General features: G+C 41.4%; 1 protein-coding gene across 1 annotated transcript in view; it reads right to left on the minus strand.

Annotated features, from left to right (window-relative positions):
* LOC107578927 (chitinase domain-containing protein 1) overlaps nt 1-488 on the minus strand; it is a gene marked incomplete at its 5' end in the record, with an annotated part of 5,655 nt that overhangs the window by 2,246 nt on the left and 2,921 nt on the right. The window contains 2 exons of the mRNA XM_016264827.1: nt 7-136; nt 222-314. Coding sequence (XP_016120313.1) covers nt 7-136; nt 222-314 — 223 coding nt within the window. The remainder of the gene's footprint in view (nt 1-6; nt 137-221; nt 315-488) is intronic.

A 488-nucleotide genomic window follows, 5' to 3' on the forward strand; every position in this document is an offset into this window, starting at 1 on the left:
TGTGTGTGTGTGTGTGTGTGTGTGTGTGTCTGACCTGCCCGGTCCAGAGTAATCATACGTCATCAGACTGAACGCGTCCACCACTGGAGCCAGTTTCTCAAAATCCTCCGGTCCAAACATGCCAGGCTGACCAGAGCTGAACACGACACAGACGGCTGCTCATGTAAACAGGACCAGTGCATAAGAAATACTGAGACGGAAGAAGAAATCTACTCATTTACCCCGGTGCAACTGAAGGAGGGATGACCAGCACGCAGGTTAACTTCCCAGCCTTCAGAGTCTCACACAGGTGTGTGACCAGGTGCACCAGTTCTCTGTAACACACACATAATACAGACCCCATATCAGAATATTTATCATATTCATATTCAGAATATTATCTTTTTTAGATTTTAGGAAGATGTCATAAAAATGAGGTTTTATCTGTTTTAGTAATGTCAGGGTTTCACAAAAATATATTTATTAATATAATATTTTTTAATACAAAA

Source organism: Sinocyclocheilus grahami, unplaced genomic scaffold (genome assembly GCF_001515645.1).
Source record: "Sinocyclocheilus grahami isolate Dianchi unplaced genomic scaffold, SAMN03320097.WGS_v1.1 scaffold12794.1, whole genome shotgun sequence".
NCBI classification, from domain to species: Eukaryota; Metazoa; Chordata; class Actinopteri; order Cypriniformes; family Cyprinidae; genus Sinocyclocheilus; species Sinocyclocheilus grahami.